At 39.5% G+C, this 17,593-nt stretch overlaps 1 protein-coding gene across 3 annotated transcripts in view; it reads right to left on the bottom strand.

Annotated features, from left to right (window-relative positions):
• LOC109049621 (septin-4-like) overlaps positions 1-11,466 on the bottom strand; it is a 57,823-nt gene extending 46,357 nt beyond the window's left edge. For all 3 annotated transcript variants that reach the window (XM_042749968.1, XM_042749967.1, XM_042749969.1), the window contains exons 1-2: positions 11,298-11,466; positions 8,321-8,328 (exon numbers count right to left, since the gene is read on the bottom strand). In XM_042749968.1, coding sequence (XP_042605902.1) covers positions 8,321-8,328; positions 11,298-11,349 — 60 coding nt within the window. In that variant the 5' untranslated portion in view covers positions 11,350-11,466. The remainder of the gene's footprint in view (positions 1-8,320; positions 8,329-11,297) is intronic.
• Between the last annotated feature and the right edge of the window lie 6,127 nt (positions 11,467-17,593).

Here is a 17,593-nt window from a genome sequence, read left to right as displayed (position 1 = left end):
AGGCCTGTCATCCAGTGTTGCACCCAGCATGTTTACTGCTTCCTGTCGCTGCCGGGCACATCTGGAGGCGTTTAGGGCACAGCTGCAGCTCCACACCCTGTCTGTCACCTCCACCAATCCAACACAACTCCAATCCAGTCTGAAACACCACCTCCAGTCCAGTGTTATTCCAACAATACATTCAGATATTTTCTGAAAGAGCAGATAATCTACAACCAGTTTTACCTTTTGGTATTAAAGAGTGAAGAACTTGTCAAACTAGTCCAGGGTGTAGCCATAATTTCAGAAGTGAGAGGGACAGAAATGTTATTTTTTTATGGGAGCATATGTTGTTCTAGAACTTGGATATACCTTTCAGCATTGATGGTGTCTTTCCAGATGTGTAAGCTGCCCATGCCACACGCACTCATGCAACCCCATACCATCAGAGATGCAGGCTTCTGAACTGAGCGCTCATAACAACTTGGGTTGTCCTTGTCCTCTTTAGTCCGGATGACATGGTGTCACAGTTTTCCAAAAAGAACTTCAAATTTTGATTCGTCTGACCACAGAACAGTTTTACACTTTGCCACAGTCCATTTTAAATGAGCCTTGGCCCAGAGAAAATGCCTGCGCTTCTGGATCATGTTAAGATATGGCTTCTTTTTAGACCTATAGAGTTTTAGCCGGCAACGGTGAATGGCACGGTGGATTGTGTTCACTGACAATGTTTTCTGGAAGTATTCCTGAGCCCATGTTGTGATTTCCATTACAGTAGCATTCCTGTATGTGATGCAGTGCCGTCTAAGGGCCTGAAGATCACGGGCATCCAGTATGGTTTTCCGGCCTTGACCCTTACGCACAGAGATTGTTCCAGATTCTCTGAATCTTTGGATGATATCATGTACTGTAGATGATGATAACTTCAAACTCTTTGCAATTTTTCTCTGAGAAACTCCTTTCTGATATTGCTCCACTATTTTTCGCCGCAGCAGCATTGGGGGAATTGGTGATCCTCTGCCCATCTTGACTTCTGAGAGACACTGCCACTCTGAGAGGCTCTTTTTATACCCAATCATGTTGCCAATTGATCTAATAAGTTGCAAATTGGTCCTCCTGCTGTTCCTTATATGTACATTTAACTTTTCTGTCCTCTTATTGCTACCTGTCCCAACTTTTTTGGAATGTGTAGCTCTCATGAAATCCAAAATGAGCCAATATTTGGCATGACATTTCAAAATATCTCACTTTCAACATTTGATATGTTATCTATATTCTATTGTGAATAAAATATAAGTTTATGAGACTTGTAAATTATTCCATTCCTTTTTACTCACAATTTGTACAGTGTCCCAACTTTTTTGGAATCGGGTTTGTGTGTGTGTGTGTGTGTGTGTATATATATATATAAAACATTACAGTATAAAATTTCTGTAATCTATATTCCAGTCAACAATTTTTGAACAGTAATATTTTAAATATTTTATAAAGAAGTCTCTTCTGCTCACCAAGCCTGAATTTATTTGATCCAAAGTACAGCAAAAGTAGTAATGTTGTGAAATATTTTTACTATTTAAAATAACTGCTTTCTATTTGAATTACTTTTAAACTGTAATTTATTTCTGTGATGTGCAGCTGTATTTTCAGCATCATTACTCCAGTCTTCAGTGTCACATCCTACAGAAATCATTCTAATATGCAATATTCTAAAATTATATCTAATCATCATTATAATAAAAGTTTTTTGAACAGAAAATAAGAATATCAACATGTTTTCTGAAGGATCGTGTGACTGGAGTAATGATGCTAAAAATGTAGCTTTGAAATCACAATAAATTATATTTTAAAATAGGCCTATATTCAAATAGAAAAGTTATTTTAAATACTAAAAATATTTCAGAATTTTACTGTTTTGCTGTACTTTGGATCAAATAAATAAACAATTAAAAAAAAAAAAATACAAAACAAAAAAAAACTATTTATAAAACAATTTTACTGTTCAACTTTTTCTGTTCAATTTTACTGTTTTACTTTTGATTAGGCAACTTTATTTTTTGTCTAATTTTCTAGCTTTTAATTGGCTTAGAAATCAGATAACTGCTGGAAAATAATCAATAATAATGATTTGTTAATGTTTATTTACTACAAACATTCTAACATATAATAAGGCAGAATAGTTTCTATACTGTAATAAATGCAATGTCAGTTAGCACTGCATTGTTCATACGCTTTATTTAAATAAACCATTTATTGTCACAATCATATGTTTGATGTCTTCATGTTTCCAAACGTTTTTGTTTGTCCGATATTGCTGTTTTCATACAGCAATATCTGGACGCTTGTCCATTTACCTGGTTCGACTTTCTGCGCGTGAGCGCCCTTCGGCTTCGAGTTTGAATGAAACACACACTGCATGAGTGTTTAGCGCTCCGCAATGTTCATCTCGCTTTATTCTGGGTGACTGGGTCCGAATAAAATATCAGGTCATGCGCAGACTATCCTGACTCTGAGTTTAAATCTATATTTATTCACACCAGCTCTTGAAAACCTCTGTATGAACACACTTGGCTGAAAAAGTGCGGGGGATGAATTTAATTTAATCTACGCCCCTGAACTAGTCAAACCTGATGTAGCAATAAACATAACTAACAGTAGTATGATGCCAAACTGTAGTCCAGTTTTCAACTCAGACATCAAGAATAAAGAAAGGAATATTTAAAAGGATGACATTACTTCTGATTTATTCAGCACACCTGAGATCAAAGTGCTAATGGAGTGCCGTGCATTGTGGGTTAAAGTCTCAGGGGCAGTGTGCTCTGCTCCATACAGCACATGCAGCAGGTGGCTGACGTCAGCCAATAAAATGAACAGGATATACTAAAAATATGAAAAGTGTCATGGAAATGGAGCTGAAGTGAAAGGGAATGGCGTGTCTCTGATAGAAGAGGTCAGGATGGCTCCGGTACACTTGAACATCTGCATACTGCAGAACAGTAGATCAGCAAAATGCAGAAAATTTCCTCTATCACAGCAAAACATCATTAGGATTACAAGCATTTCTCAAATGAGACATTTAAAACTCCATTTTGCCTGATTGGTCACTTTCAAACCATATGCCCAACACTCTCTAGCGGCAACCCAAAACAACTGCTGGTTGGCCGTCTGATGTAGCGCTCGGTGCCTGCCAGATCTCCTGGGGCCGCACAGAGCCATGAGAACCAGGCTGGGGTATATTTATAGAAAAGTCTCTGTAAGGCAAGCGTCTTTGGGTGTTCACAGGCATTCCAGAGTCATTCCAGACCACAAGACCCAGAATGAGCCAGAGAAACGACAGACGGGAGGATGGAGCCGTTCTGTGCGGCTGGAACAGGAAGTGAGTTCATCTGTGCAGAGACACACTCATGCATGTACAAGAAAATAATCTGTTTTCATTATTATTATTATTATTATTGTTGCAATATGTTAATATTTCATATATTTAGCTGTAATACATCTTTGCAGGACAATTTTTTTTTAATTCAGATTTGTTTTATTTTTTATGTATGTATTGTTTAAAATGTAATACAAATTAAAATAAAGCAAAGAAAAGAGTTAATGATGTTACCGAGTGACATGGACAGCTGTGAAATGAAGGTCGTGGTTGTTTTATGTGATGTCCATAATGTGATGAAGTAACAGCATCATTTGATGATGGCAGCACAAACTGGAGTGTTTAAGAAGGACCATAAATGACATCATTCTGTCTCTAATCCACATTGATCAAAGCTACAACACAGTTCTAATTATTCTTATTATACATTTCATGGACAGAAAGCTAGAGTTCACCAGCTCTGTAATAAGAAGCTCTGTAATTAGAAAGTGACATTGTAATATCCACAGATGTTTCTAAAATAAAAGCACACACACACACACACACACAAGTGTGTGAATGTTTTATGTAAATTACTATCTGCAGACATATATTACATAATTTAGAATAACTTATCAACATTATAACAAGTATATGCATGTACCCATCTGTTGGGGATTTTTTTGTGCAATAATACAGATTTTGTCATCAGAACATTTTCTCTGCGGCCATAATCCAGTAACAATCACAATCATTATTTAATCCTAAGTAAAGTAACGCATTACTTTTAATTTACAAGAAAATATCAATTACTTTTTTAGATCAGTAACGCCAGAACCTTGTTTTCTCCTGCACCCACTGACAGCTCTCCTATCCTCATGCTGAGAGAATCAGGAGTGAGTTCAGAGGCACTGTGTGTGAACATGATCTTACTGTAGATCTAGACTAAATGCCAAGACCTCAGTTGTGTGGGAGCACTTTAAATTGAGTGAGGACAAGACAAAGGCAGTGTGCCAAATATGTGATTTGAAACTGTCCTCCCACAACAGCACATCAAGTTTCAAAAATCACCCGAGTTCTGTTACTAATACGCCTGTAGTATATTGTTGGTGCAAAAAAAACCCTGCTTTTATCCGGCATGTTAATCAGTAATTTTACACATGATAAAAACGTGCACTTAATTTGCTTGGGAAATACTTGCGAATACAGCAGTCATAAAAAAATAATAATTTGTCTATATTAAAAGTATTGCTCTTAACAAACCTGTGTATTTTGTATCACGCGTGTCTACACCGGAAGCGACAGCTAAAGTCTGTCTGGACTGGATGCGACAAAGTGACCGTTAAAAATCATTTGAAATTTATGTCAGTACGTCAAATAGAACGTAGCAGCAGTTTACTGTCGGGGATTTGTCAGCCGCGCGCGCCGCATCCAGTGTAGACACGGTGTTAGAGAAGAATATGTTCAGCCCCCTCCCTCCGAAGCTTTAAATATTCGGTGTTGATTACCACCGAAGCTTCGTAGCTCAAAAAAAAAAAAAAAAAATGGTATTCGGACCAGCTCTAGATCTTTCTTATCCTGCGTTCTATTCTTTAAGTGCTCTTAACTGTACAGATGTTAATTTATATTTCCTTCAGCCTGAGGCTTATTCGTTTCACTTTTGGTGTGAAAGGTCTTTTAAATTTGCCAAAAATAGAAAATTTTTATATTAAAAACAAACAAGCAAGCCCAGTGCAGGTGAAAAAGTAACGCAAAGGTAACGTAACATTCCCTAAAAAGTAACTAAGTAACAGAATTAGTTACTTTTTTAAGGAGTAATGCAATATTGTAGTGCATTACACTTTTAAAAGTACAAAAAACACTGCTCCTAAGGATATATAGATGTTCGACTCCAGTAACCGCTGGCTTTTATAACAGTGTCATTTCACTCGACACACAGAGCCCATGTTCTTGGTTAGGAAACAGCACTTCAATCTGACACTACAGTTGCAGGGAGGGTAGATGATAGACAATATAGTTCACTGTTAAAATTTAAGTGTGAAATTACAGTATATTCCAGGTTAATAACTGTATTACTTTCACAGTAATTTCACAGAGGGACTTCTCTCATATCTAACTGCACTATCAGATATTTCTTGTAAACAAACAGCATCATACTGTGTTTCTACAGTGCAGATGTGCTCTGAAAGTTCCCAGCATGCAATGCAGCATGGATAGATCATGCTGTAGTTTTTTCATTCTTGTTGGTTTTATTTGTGCTACTGAACTTGTTTTAATGTAATGTTGGTTTATGTTGTAGTGTTGGTTTTATTAGTTGAGTGTTACCATAGTCGTGTTTTATATGTCGAGGATTGGTGTCACATCTTTCAAAAATGTTTCTCAGCAGTAGCTTCACTATTGTGAACGGTCCATCCACAAACAGTTATGAATATGAAATAAGTTATTGAATAATCTTAATGCGTAAATAAAATATTCATGTTCATGCTAATACTGTAATTGTTAGGCTATCTTAAAATCAGGCAATTTGCTTTTCATATTTTAGCTTTTCATCATTTTGACAAATGTTTTCATTTGTCTAACTTCTGACATGACTAAATCAGAAATTTGAATATTAGTATACAAGGTCAAAGAGCCCCAACAAATCACCAATCATCATTATGGTGAATTCAAAACAATTATAGCAGTAAACAACTAGTTACCGACTTTATAATGTGAATTCACAGTAAAAGCAGAGCAGTAAACGACTGTGATGTTTGCATCATTCTGCTGTTCATTCACAGTCATTAGTAAGAAAATGACCAGCATGCATTGATTTCACAGTAAATTTCTGACTACAGTAAAATAATACTCTTTAATCCAGTAAATTCCAGGCAGCTGAGTGTAGGTGTTGAGTGAAAGTCCTGAGGAGGGTGGAGAGATGCCACGAGGCGTGACGTCATCACTCATAAAGACTGCTCTATAGATGCTTTTGTTGTGTGATATTTAAAGCCGCGGCTGTACTGGGCGCGCAGGTTAGAGAGGTTCTGGGAGAAACTGCTGGGTGTTTCCAACACACCCGCTGAACTGAGCACGCTTAAGGACAGAGAAACACAGCGTGCTAGTTAAAGGCCTAATGAAGCCCAAATATAGGCAGGAACTGCAGGCATCAAAGACACACACACACGCGGTTGTACAGTAGGCACATATCTGCGGTCAGAAGCTGTCTGCAAATCTAAAACTGGATGGGATGACGTCACAACCTCAGAGTTGGCTTCACTGCAGCTTTGGGCCTTTTTCTGTGTTTACTGCACTAGAAGCACCACAGAGAGATCTCCACCACACCCAAAAGAGACGAGCAACGGCAAAACGATCACCAGCATCCATCGTGGCGAGAGAAGAGCGCACACTAGACTGCGGATGCTACAGATAGCATGTTATTGTAGAGCGGTTTGTCATCGGTGGGCTCGGCTGGTCTATGGTGGGTTGATTTCAGCCAGAAGATTGAAAACAAAAAGTTTCACACACCCTCAGAACAGGCCGAATTCATAACATCCACTTTCACTGTCCTTGGGTTTTCCGTCAGAAATGCTAGTGAAAACATGACCTGAAGACAAGCTAACCCAGTGCTTCATTAGTAGACACGTGACAGAAATGGAAAGCCCTGATTTATTCATCCTCATGTCATGTGGTGCTCGTCTCTATGCCACACAATCTAAACGAACGGGGGCAGAGTCTTCAGAGTGGGATCATGAGTCCGTTCCTCACACAAAGCTATCGTATGGATCACATACAGCATTTTTATGCCCTCTGAGGTTTTATGAGGGTGACTAGATGCTAAACCATTCCTTTAGCTTTAACATGGAGTATACAGAAAAACTTTCATGTGACAAATTATTTTCAGAGTGGGAGCATGTTTCCATCTTTGCTTTACTAATGGAGCAGAAAACACAAATGAGGAAACAGAGATAATATTATTACAAGCAAAGAACAACAACGGCATGGGAACAAAAGATCACAACACCGTTTAATAGCTTTACTGTCTGTCCTACTGTTTCTCTTTCAGAAGAAGCCTGCTGGGAGTTTCAGAAGATCTCGATAGTTTCTCAAAGTGTGTGTACGTCAAAAGTGAATTGAGGATCTCAAAATGAACTCAAACGTTAAACTCTTCCATGACCAGATGATCTGAGCTGCTTTACACAGCTGATTCATTCACAGCTCAGTGTCAACTAGGATGGCAGTACTTGTGTTTTAGGAGAAACGTCTGAGACAGCATCTGCAGCAGGTCGCATTAAAACCGCCGGCATGAACACGTGGAAAATAAACGAGATGCTCTTGCCACCAACACACTGTTTGTCCACAGATCAACACATTCAAACACAGCTGCAGAGCCACGTGTCACTCAGTCACCAGAGCATGCTGGGAAACAGAAGCACTGACGCTCATTCAGAATCTGCACTACAGGAGCAGCTCATCATACGGACAGGTGCTGAACCGGTGTTAATGTGAGAGCAGGCACTGAGGTTTGTCGCAGCTGCGCTCATCATCCCTGCACCTGCCCTTCATCAGGCAGCATTCCACAGGAACCGGACAGGACAAGAAAAACTGGGTTCGGTGAAACCAGTGACCAAACCCTCTCTTGAGCAACAGCAGGAATGAGAAACTGTTTAGGGTTTATTCACAACATGAGGACTCATCTCTCATCATAAGAATGGCCTGATAGCGTGAGAAACAGCGCACTACCACACTGCTCATACTGCAGCACATCATAACCTTCAACCTCTGCCACACAATGCATCCCATAATGCACTTATTTTCATTTACTGTATTTATTTCTGGGCCTGCAGCCGGACGCCACTCACTGAATGAGGCAAGCAGCAGAAAAAGAGGTCCTTCATCATGTGTAATGCAGTTTGCATTCGGGGCCGTCCGCTGTATAAAGTACAGTATGAGCAGTACAGTGTGCTACTATACACAGCGGTTAGAGATCTGAAGCACATGTGAACACGGGCTTACCTCATCCTCTGATCAACGGACGGTTCAACCGGAGGGATGGATCCCACAGCACGACCAACCCAGAGAGAAAGAGAGCAGAGAACACAGATCAACACACTTCAAAACCTATTAGAAATAATGCAGAAACAAGACACAATAAGACTGAACTCCATAATGAAGTAAACAGAATGAACGGAGCGCTTTGTCTGGATTGCTGGTGTGATGTTGGACATGAAAACAGCAGCAGATCCTGAGTTTCAGCTCCGCAGGCAGTGCCCTAAAGTGCCTTGCGCTGGCCGATTCTGTGTTAAACCTCATGTATGGAGAACACATGCTCTTCTGGAGCTTACAGACAGTCCTTCACGCTACTTCAGAAAAGAAAAGACCCATGTCATTTACCAAAGAGTTTTAGATCACGGAGGAGCTTTAATCGAACAAGAAAAGGAGAAAAGCACAGGCACCTTACAGCTCACATTACACTTTTGAAATTTGGTAGCTCATTATTTTACAGTCCTTACAATACAATAACAGGGTAATAATAAGCAGGTACTAACCACGATGCTAATCTTAATCCACGGTAAACTCATGTGTTATCTTAGGTTACTTCTTTCTTGCACAAGTACACTCTACGTACACAGTGCATGTGCTGTAAAATAAAGTGTAAAAAGCTTCTCTTTCGAATCCTCAGTACACTTGGCCTAGAGCAGCGGTGTCAAACACACACACACACACACATGTAGTTTTCACATAAGCCTAAAGGACCTGATTAGGTGGATCAGGTGTGTTTAATTATGGTTGAATCTAAACTCTGCAGGGCTCCAGGAACTGAGTTTGACACCCTGATCTTTCACTGTAGACATAATTCTGTTCGGTTTCTGAGTCATTGCTGTAAATATATTCCTGCTATCAGAGCTGTATGTGTATGGATCCGGAGTCAGATGATGGTGAGCTCTACTCAGTGTCACCTGCTTCTGCCAGATCAATCCAGAGCCCATATCCGTGTCTCGCACCCCTTTCACACATTTCTCTAGTTCTGCAGTTCACTGACACAAATCTAAGCAGAGATGTGTTTTCCGAGCGCCGTCCGCCAAACACTAGCCCAGGAATGCTAGCCGCGAGCTCCTCTGACCGCAGACTGCAGCTCACAGCTGGACGTCTTCCTGTCCACGAGGGGAATCACGGGCTCCTGCAGGAGCTGTGTGTGCTGGGTCACGATCAGGTTTAGGGGATTAACTAGTTGCGTGTCTCAGTTCTGTGTTGAGAGTTTGACTGCTATAAGCAGCACTGGACCTGATGACTATGTTCAGAAGCGAAGAGTAGCATGCTGCTATATACTCTCATCTCTGTTGGCTGTTTTTTAAATTAGTAGGTAAAGTACAGTACACATTATGCAATCATAGAAACATTCAAACAGCATTTCAAGGGCATTGCATTGTGGGATACAGCATCTCACATTCAGCTGTATAGTAGGTCATTCACACAGAACACGGAGTAAAGTAAGATGGCAACAATCTATTCTGATCAGAGACACTAAAAACAGCCCGAATGTGATGCGTCTGAGTGTGTGTTGTTTGCGCAGGAGCAGCGTGAGGCTTCATCAGAGGCTTGGATCCTGCTGAACGGAGCGGCTTACAGCAGCGTGACTGCAGATGGTCAACAGTTAGTGTGCTTCCTTCATCCAGTCTTCTCTCCACAGGATCGTGACGTAAACACTGCTGGTGCACGCTCTGAAATCTATGCCTCTATTCCTTCACATCTCCAGTAAGGACAGCATATGATCACAGATACAGCAACAGTGTGCAACATCTGTGAGGGACCCAACACACTCACTGTCCTACTGTACTTAACTCTGTTAATAGTGAGCATTGTTGTGCCCTGCTTTAATGGTGCATTGTGGGAGTTTTTAGGGAGCGTATCTTGCAGCACACTGGAAAGATACTGTAACTGAAATGGCCCTTAAAATCAGAGTTGCCAGGTTTTCATAACAAAATCCGCCCAATTGCTGCTCAAAACTAGCCCAATCACGTTTTGAGGGGGTTCTCCTGCTAAAGATTGCATTCCGGGGGTAAAATACACATTTTTTGGTGGGGCTCCCGGGTAAAATGAGCATCTCAGGGGCTAAATATCGCGTTATTGGTGTCGCGTCTACTCACTGACATAAAAAACAACTCACGGCAACAGTGTTAAAATAGCCCAATTCCACAGGAAAACCACAGACTTGGCGACGCTGCTTAAAATGGCCCCTAGTTTCTGAAGTGTGCAGTCACTGAACACAGCCCATAACGCCATGAGAGTTGAGGAGCTGCCAGAAAAAAAAGGGCAGAGCACTGAAGCACAATGAAAGAACAATAACTCACGGCTGGGAATGTGTTGATAGTACATGCCTGCATACTGCTCAGTACAGTACACACTCCCGACCAATGAGAACACTGCAGAGATCACCGGGGCAGGGGAAGGATGTGCTGCATGAGATTGTTTCAGAAAATCATGTTTTTCTGAAAATTTGTGTCCTCGATGCTTATGTTATATAGTAACTATTTGATCAAAACAACTAGAATATGAATAATTGCCTTGCCTGGAAATCTGAAGGTGATATACTGCAGTGTTCTGGCTGGTTGCTGTGGTGTTGCCAAGCAGCTGTGACATGCTGGCTGGTTGCTAGGTGGTAGCTAGGATGTTGCCAGTGCATAGATGATAATGACCTTTAAAAGCTGCACTTGAAGGGGAAAAAATACAGCTGATCTCTGAATAATTATGTTTAAACACAATGTCACAGTCGAGCAAACACGAGGCTGCAGATGACCGTGAGCAGTGTGTCTGTGCAGACTGGACTCTGTAAGAACTGATGACAGCTTGAGCCAGTCTCAGAACTGCCCCGCGCTGTGTGAGCAATGCGAACACTCCTCCAGTGCCCTCAGCAGTGAGCAGCGCAGGTCGGCTCCTGCAGTGTCTCTGAGGAGCGCAGGGATGTGATACAGTAACAGAGAGCGTCACTCACCGTGGCTGAAGAGCGCAGTCCTGAAGCGGTTGTTGAGGGTCGAGTTTTCCATCGCGCGAAATCTGGAAGACTCTTTCTCTCTAGATCCTCTTCTCTGATAAATCCAGCGGCTTCTAAACAAACAGACAGCTGTGTTACTGCGGTGAGTGTCTGACTGACTGGCCGTGTCCGCGCATCACTCAGCGCTTTAAATGCAGCTCCGTGACGTCACGCACTGCCTCCCCGCTGACGTCACGCGCACCATCAAAACAATCGCACATGGGCGAGCCAAGTACTGGAAAATGAATAGTCCTTTGCTTAAATTAAGTGTAGTTAAACAGGAATTGGGAAAAGTCGTTAATTATTATTGGATTAAAGCTAAAAAGGAAGGGTTGTTTTGACATAATTGGGAATTATTAAAATTTGAAATTGGAAAATATTTGAGGAAGTTTAGTAGCACATTAGTTAAATCACAACGTCTTATGGAAGAGAAAGTTGTTAGTGAAATCTTAGCTATTTCTAACATTTCTGTGGTGGACCTGGTAGAAGGACAGAGACTGCGTCTAACAGAGCTGCAAGATGAGCTTGATAATATCTACAAAATGCGAGCACAAGGTGCTTTTATTCGATTAACAGATGTCTGCTTATTTTTTTAATCTTGAAAAGTCGAGAGCTAAACTAAATTCTGTTTCTAAAATGAATATTCATGGATCCATTACAGATAATGTTGACACAATTTCTAGCTTTTGCTATGATTATTACTCTAAATTATATACTTCTAAATTCAGTGAGGAGGACCAAAAGTTATGTGATTTTCCAATAACTATTATGGAAATTGAGCAAGCTATTGAACATTTAAAATGTAATAAATCACCCGGTGATGATGGAATTACTACGGAGTTCTATAAGCAGTTTTCTTTTTGAAGTATACTCTGAAAGCTTACAGTACTCACAGCTTCCTATGACGTAAGGTATAATTTGTTTGATTCCTAAGCCCAAGAAAGATTTGTTGCTTATTGATAATTGGAGACCCATTAGTCTGTTAAATAATGACTATAAAATATTTGCTCAGGTATTTGCCCAAAAATTCAAATTAGTATTAGATTCTATTATTGATGAAAATCAATCTGGGTTTATGAGAATCCGTCATATATGTAACAATATTAGACTTATTTTTGATCTTATTGATTATTCTGACCTTATATATGATGATAGCTTTATACTTTTTTTAGATACTGTTTAGAACACTGATTCTGTTGAGCATCCTTTTATTTTCTACTGTTTAGAACACATTTCTGTAATGCCATGAAAACTCTTTATGCAGAGGGAAATAGTTCTGTGAAATTAAATAATGGCACTACTCATAGATTTGATTTGGAAAGAGGAGTTAGGCAAGGCTGCCCAGTTTCTGTTTACCTCTTTCTCATTGTTGCTCAGGTGTTTTGTCACTTTATTAAATCATCCAATTTAAAAGGAATTCAAGTTGAAGAGAGAAGTGTCCTGATAAGTCAGTTGGCTGATGACACAGCTCCTGAAAAATGTTGATCAAATTCAGTCAGCTGTCAAGATCATTGAAGTTTTTCCAGTGCCTCAGGTCTTTGCCTTAATTTACAAAAACTATTTGCTTTAAAAAGTTGCCATTACAGAAATATATGTAATATCCCTGTAAAGGAATCTCCAACTTACAGGTGCTGGTCATATAATTAGAATATCATCAAAAAGTTGATTTATTTCACTAATTCCATTCAAAAAGTGAAACTTGTATACTATATTCTTTCATTACACACAGACTGATATATTTCAAATGTTTATTTCTTTTAATTTTGATCTTTATAACTGACAGCTAAGGAAAATCCCAAATCCTGTATCTCAGAAAATTAGAATATTGTGAAAAGGTTCAATATTGAAGACACCTGGTGCCACACTCCAGTGCTAATTTCAAAACACCTGCAAAGCCTTTAAATGTCTCTATCTAGTTCTGTAGGCTACACATTGGGGAAGACTGCTGACTTGACAGTTGTCCAAAAGACGACCATTGACACCTTGCACAAGGAGGGCAAGACACAAAAGGTCATTGCAAAAGAGGCTGGCTGTTCACAGAGCTCTGTGTCCAAGCACATTAATAGAGAGGCGAAGGGAAGGAAAAGATGTGGTAGAAAAAAAGTGTACAATCAATAGGGATAACCACACCCAGGAGAGGATTTGTGAAACAAAACCCATTCAAAAATGTGGGGGAGATTCACAAAGAGTGGACTGCAGCTGGAGTCAGTGCTTCAAGAACCACTACACACAGACGTATGCAAGACATGGGTTTCAGCTGTCGCATTCCTTGTGTCAAGCTTGAACAACAGACAGCGTCAGATCTCACTTCAAAAAGGACTGGACTGCTGCTGAGTGGTCCAAAGTTATGTTCTCTGATGAAAGCATTTCCTTTGGATATCAGGGTCCCAGAGTCTGGAGGAAGAGAGGACAGGCACATGCCATGTTGCTTGAGGTCCATATCATCTGCTGGTGTTGCACTGTGTTTTCTCAAGGTCAACGCAGCCGTTATACCAGGAAGTTTTAGAGCACTTCATGCTTCCTGCTGCTGACCAACTTTATGGAGATGCAGATTTCATTTTCCAACAGGACTTGGCACCTGCACACAGTGCCAAAGCTACCAGTACCTGGTTTACGGACATGGTATCCCTGTTCTTAATTGGCCAGCAAACCTCGCCTGACCTTTTAACCCCATAGAAAATCTATGGGATATTGTGAAGAGGAAGATGCGATATGCCAGACCCAAGAATGCAGAAGAGCTGAAGGTCACTATCAGAGCAACCTGGGCTCTCATAACACCTGAGCAGTGCCACAGACTGATCGACTCCATGCCATGCCACAATGAGTATTGAGTGCTGTACATGCTCATACTTTTCATGTTCATACTTTTCAGTTGGCCAAGATTTCTAAAAATCCTTTCTTTGTTCTCTTAAGATATATTATAATTTTCTGAGACACTGAATTTGGGATTTTCCTTAGTTGTCAGTTATAATCATCAAAATTAAAAGAAATAAACATTTTAAATATATCAGTCTGTGTGTAATGGATGAATATAATATACAAGTTTCACTTTTTAAATGGAAGTAGTGAAATAAATCAACTTTTTGATGATATTTTAATTATATGACCAGCACGTGTATATTCGATTCTGCCAATGTTACTTAATTTTTCAGTCTAAAAGATGTTATTTTTTTATTATATTAATGATAAAAAGACCCCTAGAGTCCATTGTTAATTTCTTTATTTTATATGACAAATTCTTTATTCATAAACAAAAGTTTGCAAATAATATTCCACCCTATCCCCATTTTAAAACTGAATTAATATCACTTCTTAAATCTGTCAGGTGACCCGAGATGACCCAGAGGTGAAAGAAGTTTGCACAGTTTATTCAGTCCCAAAAACAAACACAAACAGACTGCCAGGCGCGATAGAGAAAACCCGCTGCAGCTGGAGAACTAAGGATTATACAGCTGCTTCCCGAGTCACAGATCCTCGACTGAAGTGATGTCCAACTGGAGTGAAGTGTAGAGATGGTCCAGGCTGGCAGATAGAGGCAACCACACCTGCAGACAGGTAACCCAGCACGGCAGATCAGGACAGCAGGAACACGGTCGAGCTCTGGACTGGGACTGGGACTCAGACTAATAGCTGCTAACACACACACACACACACACACACACACACACACACACACACACACACACACACACACACACACACACACACACACACACACACAAAAACAAACAATGTCAAGTGAGAGAGTGAGGAGCTCATCACACTCACATTCCCGGACACAGACAAGAACAGAGAACAGGGAGAAGTAGGCAGCGCAATCAGTGCGAAGACACAGAACAGGTGCGTGCGCGGGAGGTAACAGGGAACAGCTGAACCCAAGGAGAGATGAAGTACAGGGGAGGAAAAGACACCCCAAAACAAGAGTGATCAAACCTGGCTCATGACAAAATCTCTAAGTTATATAAATAACAAAAAATCCCTAAGATTTATAAAATAAAATAAAGAAATGTTTAAAGAAAACGTGTATTTAAAAGCTTTCCCTGTATATTAATGTTTGTATGTTATTGTATCAATAGTGGTAGTGTCTCCTTGTCTTGTCATCTTTTGTTTTTCATTGTTTTTTGTATAATCCTCTTTTGTTTTTCTCTCTCTCTGTTTATTTTATTATTTGTATGTAATTCCTTGACAATGTTCTTATGTTATTGAGCATTAATAAAAAAAAAATATATAAAAAAACATGGGCGAGCCAAACACAGGCGTGCTTCATTCTGTTTAGATCTGTGGCAATCATTATCATTATAACAATATAATACGCAGTTATTATTGATTATGAACTGATTATGAAATTTTCCCCATATTCTTATCAAATGAATGCAAGATACAAATGAATAAATAAGGACCAGTATATAAATAAATCATGGGGGGCGGGGGGGCTAATAGTAGTGTAATAGTCAGTTTTAGTTCCATTTAAATATGCAATGGATAATCAAAAAAATGACACAAAGAACATAATATTTTCAGAAAATTATTATTATTAACATAATTTAAGGAAAAAATTATTTACTCATTGTTTTTGACACATGTAGCCTTGCATTTTAATAAATGATGTTATATAGACAAGTAAATAGTAATAAATTAACAAATGACCGTGATCATGGTTATCAATATTATCACCATATTGTTCAAATGCGTTGAAAATGTTCAAAAAGGTACTCATACACACAATGAAATCATGAGTTTTATGTTGAAAACCAACAAACAACAAATAAATCAGCAGCACTATACACTTTTTGTTTGCATAAACACTAAAATATCAATAATTTTACAGTATCAGGCTTTACGGAGAGAAGATGAAAAGCAAATCATGCCATCAAAACTTTTCTGAAGACAGTCGGTTCCTCTTATGCATTCACACAATTAATTCAGTCATGCTTTCTGTCATTTAATTTCATGTTTTCACACAAAATGAATCATACGCTGCATGTTGCTGCTGTTAATTTTGCTTAATGCAGTTTAAATCTAGACTAAAGACCCATCTCTTTAACCTGGCTTACACATAACACACTAATACACTTCTAATATCCAAATCCGTTAAAGGATTTTTAGGCTGCATTAATTAGGTAAACAGGAACCGAACAATTCCCATAACACCCGATGTATTTGCTACATCATTAGAAGAATGGCATCTACACTAATATTAGTCTGTTTCTCTCTTATTCCGAGGTCACCGTAGCCACCAGATCCAGTCTGTATCCAGAGACACTTTTGGAAAATGCTTGAAAACACTACCCAGACAGCAACATAGTGTTGGCCCAGATCCGGCCCACATCGTGTCTGTTCTGGGCTGAAACTGCTTGCTGTCTGGGTAGTGTGGACGGAGAGTGTTTTAAAACGAAAACGCCGTTTTCAAATGTAGACATAGCCTGAGATGATGACATCACTGAATTCAATGATGAACTGCTTTAACTGTCATTTTGCATTACTGACACACTGTTTTCCTAATTAATGTTGTTCAGTTGCTTTGACACAATCTGTTTTGTTTAAAGCGCTATATAAATAAAGATGACTTGACCCGACTTAATGCCGAGTAGTTTTTTTTTTTTGAGAAAATTGGACAGTCTACGAGTTTGAAAAAAGTAGAAATGTCATAGAATTATCTTGAACCAAGGAATCAGAAGGAAAAAATAATTTTGTTTATAGTCATTACAACTAAAAAGAGTTAAAATTAAGACAATCCTCTATCCTTGAGCCAGCACAAATGTGAGTGCAAATTTGGACAAGTGGTGGTGCTGGAGGGTTTGAGTTATTGTTCAGACTGTCCTCTATCTGTGTGCCAGATTGGTCACTTTGTACCACACGGTTCTGTGGGCTGCTATAGAAGAACACTAATGGATGCAATAGGTGCCTTCTGTCACAAATATTCACCCAGACAGCAAGCAGTTTCGGCCCAGAACTGGCCCACATCTGGCCCTCATGGATTTCATGCGGGCCAGATGTGGGCCAGATCTGGGCCAACACTATGTTGCTGTCTGGGTAATTAAGACAACCGTTTTTGCCAATGTACAGTAAATTGTCTGTCATTCTCTTCAGATCTACAGTATGTATTACATATATTGTCATTGTTTTCAAATGGTTCATGATTATGCATCACAAAGTCATCAGATAAATATAGCAGATGAATGTAAAACCCTTGCATGAGAAAGCATTGAGAGAGGACACTGAACACAGCAGCAATGAGGAGTCGCGAGACAGCAGCG

The sequence above is a fragment of the Cyprinus carpio genome, chromosome B22 (assembly GCF_018340385.1).
Source record: "Cyprinus carpio isolate SPL01 chromosome B22, ASM1834038v1, whole genome shotgun sequence".
Classification (NCBI taxonomy): domain Eukaryota; kingdom Metazoa; phylum Chordata; class Actinopteri; order Cypriniformes; family Cyprinidae; genus Cyprinus; species Cyprinus carpio.
Note: the sequence above shows the minus strand (reverse complement) of the source record. Positions and strands in the feature narration are given on the sequence as shown.